The sequence below is a fragment of the Sinocyclocheilus anshuiensis genome, unplaced genomic scaffold (assembly GCF_001515605.1).
Source record: "Sinocyclocheilus anshuiensis isolate Anshui unplaced genomic scaffold, SAMN03320099.WGS_v1.1 scaffold1484, whole genome shotgun sequence".
Classification (NCBI taxonomy): domain Eukaryota; kingdom Metazoa; phylum Chordata; class Actinopteri; order Cypriniformes; family Cyprinidae; genus Sinocyclocheilus; species Sinocyclocheilus anshuiensis.
The window spans coordinates 72,841-77,029 of NW_015537989.1; the positions used below are offsets into that span (position 1 = coordinate 72,841).

A 4,189-nucleotide genomic window follows, 5' to 3' on the forward strand; every position below is an offset into this window, starting at 1 on the left:
TTTTATAAAGAATATCTCTTTGGATTTGAGACTTTAGTCTTTGCAACTTTACAGATCTTCTTTATGCACCAAGAGCTTGTAAACACTCCAAAGAGAAAGGAAAAATAGAAATAGCATCATATGACCCCTTTAAATCTTGCTTTGATGCTTTGTGTCCTGCTGTCCTCAGTATTATAAATGATTCCTTACAGACTGGGGTTGTTCCAGCAGCATTAAAGATTGCTGCTGTAACCCGTGTACCTAAAAAAGAAAATGTTGCATTGGACGACTTCAATAACTTTCGCCTTATTTCAAATCTCCCGTTTTTGGCAAAATTACTTGAGGGTATTGTTGCCTCTCATTTGTGTAATCATCTCACAGTTGATAATCTTTTTGAACCTCTTCAGTTGGGTTTTCGTAAATTTCACAGTACTGAGACGGCTTTGGTCAAAGTCACCAATGATTTGTTGATGGCTTCTGACTCTGGTGCAACATCTATTCTTATGCTTCTTGATCTAAGAGCCACATTTGATACTGTAGATCACAGTCTTTTACTTACTCGTCTTGAAAGAGTGTTTGGTGTGTCCGGGACTGCCTTGAAGTGGTTGAAGTCTTATTTTACTGACCGCTCCCAGATCGTTTCTATGGGTGGTTGTAGGTCTGAGATTAGCTCTGTCTCCACTGGTGTCCCTCAGGGGTCGGTTTTAGGCCCTCTACTTTTTAACATTTATTTGTCACTTTTATATCACCTTTTGAGATCGCTCGGCCTTCATTATCATTTGTATGGCAACTATACGCAGATTTATAGACATCCAAAACCTCATTAAAAATGCCTTGACATTGCTTATTTGTCTGACTGAATTACTGAGATTAAAATAATAATGAGTAATAATTTATTGTGTTTGAACGGTGGTAAAACTGAAGTTATGCTCATTGGTTCCCTTCATTAAATTTCTAAAGCTGGTTCTCTGTCCCCGACTCTTGATGGCTCTGTTTTGGAAATCCAGAGTTATTTTTGATGCAAGTCTGTCTTTTGATTCTTTTGTCCAGAGTACTGTTAAAACCTTTTTTCCACCTCAGAAATATCACAAGATTATGCCCTATGTTAAATTTTAGTCACGGAAATGCTGATAAATTCCTTTGTCGTCTCACGGTTAGACCACTCTGGATTAACTGATGCTCGCGCCCCCCTTGACAGGTGCTGGCGTGCCCCACAGGTTGAAAACCCCTGGGTTAGACTATTGCAACGGTCTTTTAGCCGGAGTTTCTAAATCTACACTTAAGAAGTTGCTATATGTACAAAATTCAGCCACCAGGATTTTAACTGGGATTAGGATTGGCAGTCATATTACTCCAGTGTTACAATCCTTGCATTGGCTCCCAGTCAGGTTTAGAGTGGATTTTAAAATTATTATGCTTACTTTTAAAGCATTACATGGCCTGGCAATACATTACCTTACAGAATTGTTACATCTGTACTCTCCTAGTCATAGATTGTGTTCCTCTCTGTCTAACTTGTTGGTTGTTCCTCAAACACATCTAAGATCAATGGGTGATAGGGCTTTCTCTTTCTATGCTCCTGTCCTTTGGAATTCTTTGCCTCTTGAATTTAGGGAAGTTCAGAATTACAATATTTTTAAAGTTCAACTTAAGACATATTTTTTAAAACTTGCATTTGCTTGTTGATCTGGTATTGTTTTTATTGTATTGATTATATTGTGTTAGCACATTGAGAAGCTGCTTTTAAAGGCACTTGATAAAATAAAGTTTATTATTATTATTAAGTCCATTTAATTTAACAGTAGTTATCACCTTATTGAACATTATTTGTTGGTGTGTATGTTTTTGTCTCTCTTTAGTCTGGACCATGGAGGACATTTCAGGATCAGACCAGGACTGAGAAAATGTACACGCACACACAAACACACATACACACCTGTGCATATTTAATTATGTCAGATGTTCTGATCAGTCTTTCTGTGTTTAGATGCCTGTGATCTCACACTGGATCCAAACACAGCACACACTCAACTCATCTTGTCTGAGAAGAACAAAAGAGCAACATGCAAGAAAGAGCATCAACAATATCCTGATCATCCAGAGAGATTTGAGAACTGTGAGCAGGTTATGTGCAGAGAGAGTCTGACTGGACGCTGTTACTGGGAGGTTGAATGGAGCGGCTCAGGTCATGTAGCAATGACATATAAAAGAATCTGCAGGAAAGGAGGAAGTAACTGTAGGTTTGGACGGAATGAAATGTCATGGAGTCTTTATTGTAGTGATAACTTGTACACTTTTTGGTACAATAATAAGACAACTGACATTCCTGCCCCTACTCCCCGCTCTAATAGAGTAGGAGTGTATCTGGACTGGTCTGCTGGGTCTCTGTCCTTCTACTGTGTCTATGACACACACACACACACACACATACACACATTCAACACCACACTCACTGAACCCCTCTATGCTGGAATTGTAGTTTATCCTGATTGTTCAGTTTTTCTGTGTGAGAATTAACAGCCTTCTGTGAGAAACCTCAGAGACTCATATGGAAGCACATTTTAACCTCAGAGTCCTAATCTTACAGTTGTAATTTTCTCACAATTTAAACTTGAATGCCTAGCCTAGTTACAGTTGCAAGAAAAAAGCTACACTGAAAAAGATTTATGAACAAAAAAAACCCCAGTGAAATGCATGGCAGCATAGGATGCCACACGTTTACCATTAATGGAAACAACAGCCAAAGAGTCAAGACCATAAACCAAAATAACACATTTCAAATGTAATAGGAAAAATACACTCGGACCGTAAACTACAATAACATGCTCAAATTGCAAATGGTACGCAATATGATATCAATGAGGAAAAATTATTTGTGATGTTTTTCCAGCTTAAAATTGGTCATTTTAACTATATCAATCATTATTTATTTTTTATTTATTTACTTTTTTTAAAAGTATGTTGCCTTAAGGCAACATTGTACCACAACGGACAAATTGAAAAATTTGACATTTTCATGCAGAAAAAATAAATATATTTATTGACAACATCAATGCCTTTAAACAAACACTTGAACAACCAGATTTATCTAGTTTTATTGTATGTTATGTTTATGTTTATTGTATTGCACATCTCATATTTAATAAAAAGTAACATTTCATATCCAGCTGTTGCTCTCATGCAACATTGTACCATCGTGGATCACAAGAATAAACAAACCATCATATCAGTTATCAAATCAAAACATTACAATCAGTGTTGTTTTAAGGTAAAACATTTTAAATCATCATAACGTTATCCTAATATGCACCTTATCTTTACAAGCATGCACACACACACACACAAGCATATGCATGTAAAATCTCCTTCCTCACTAATGAAACCTCCCCAGCTAACGGGGAACGTTCTCAGAGCTTTGGCCAACGTTCTCTCAAGGTTCTCTCAAGGTTATAAACAAACATTCCTCCAGTAATGTTAATATAATGTTTGTTCAAAGTTATCTGGTCTTTAATGATGTTCTCAAATGGTTAGACAAAAATGTTATTTACACGTTGTTTGTAGAAGGTTTTTTTAATGTTCTCTTAATAACGAGAGAAAACATTCTTAGAACAACATTGAACATCCTTCTCAGCTAACAGGGAACTTTGTCAAGAGGTTGACACAACAACGTTACTTATACTGTACTTCAAGTTTATTTTAGTAAGTATACTTAAGTAAAGTTGAAGTATAGTTTTAAGCATACTTCATGTAGTAAGTATACAAATATCAGTGTACTAGTAGTATACTTGTAAGTGTACTATTTCAATACTCCTTGGGACTAAATTGGCCCACTTTCTAGTATATAAAAGTATACTTTAAGTATAACAGTAGTAAACTTTGAGTACACAACTAGTTTACATCTATGTTTTTAGTTTGTACTGCAACTATACTAAAAGCGAACTTATAGGTATACTGATAGTTTACTAATTAAATACTTGTAGCATTTTTAGTACACTTTGAAGTATAGTCTCAGTAAACTACTAGTTTAGTAGCTTTATACTGCAAGTATACTCGTAAGTTTTCTTTAAGTGAACTTTACATCATACTTTAAGTATACTACTATGTCCCTATTTAGGTATTAATTTGAATATATTTTGTTACATGAATATCTGAACATAAAAAACATCAAAAGAACAGGGTATCTGCTTGTAAACAAAAACATTTTATTCTA

The 4,189-nt window shown here is 35.4% G+C and overlaps 1 protein-coding gene across 1 annotated transcript in view; it reads left to right on the forward strand.

Annotated features, from left to right (window-relative positions):
• LOC107675009 (stonustoxin subunit beta-like) overlaps positions 1–2,878 on the forward strand; it is an 8,973-nt gene extending 6,095 nt beyond the window's left edge. Inside the window, exons 4-5 of the mRNA XM_016469192.1 lie at positions 1,839–1,885; positions 1,967–2,878. Coding sequence (XP_016324678.1) covers positions 1,839–1,885; positions 1,967–2,496 — 577 coding nt within the window. The 3' untranslated portion in view covers positions 2,497–2,878. The remainder of the gene's footprint in view (positions 1–1,838; positions 1,886–1,966) is intronic.
• The last annotated feature ends 1,311 nt before the right edge of the window (positions 2,879–4,189 follow it).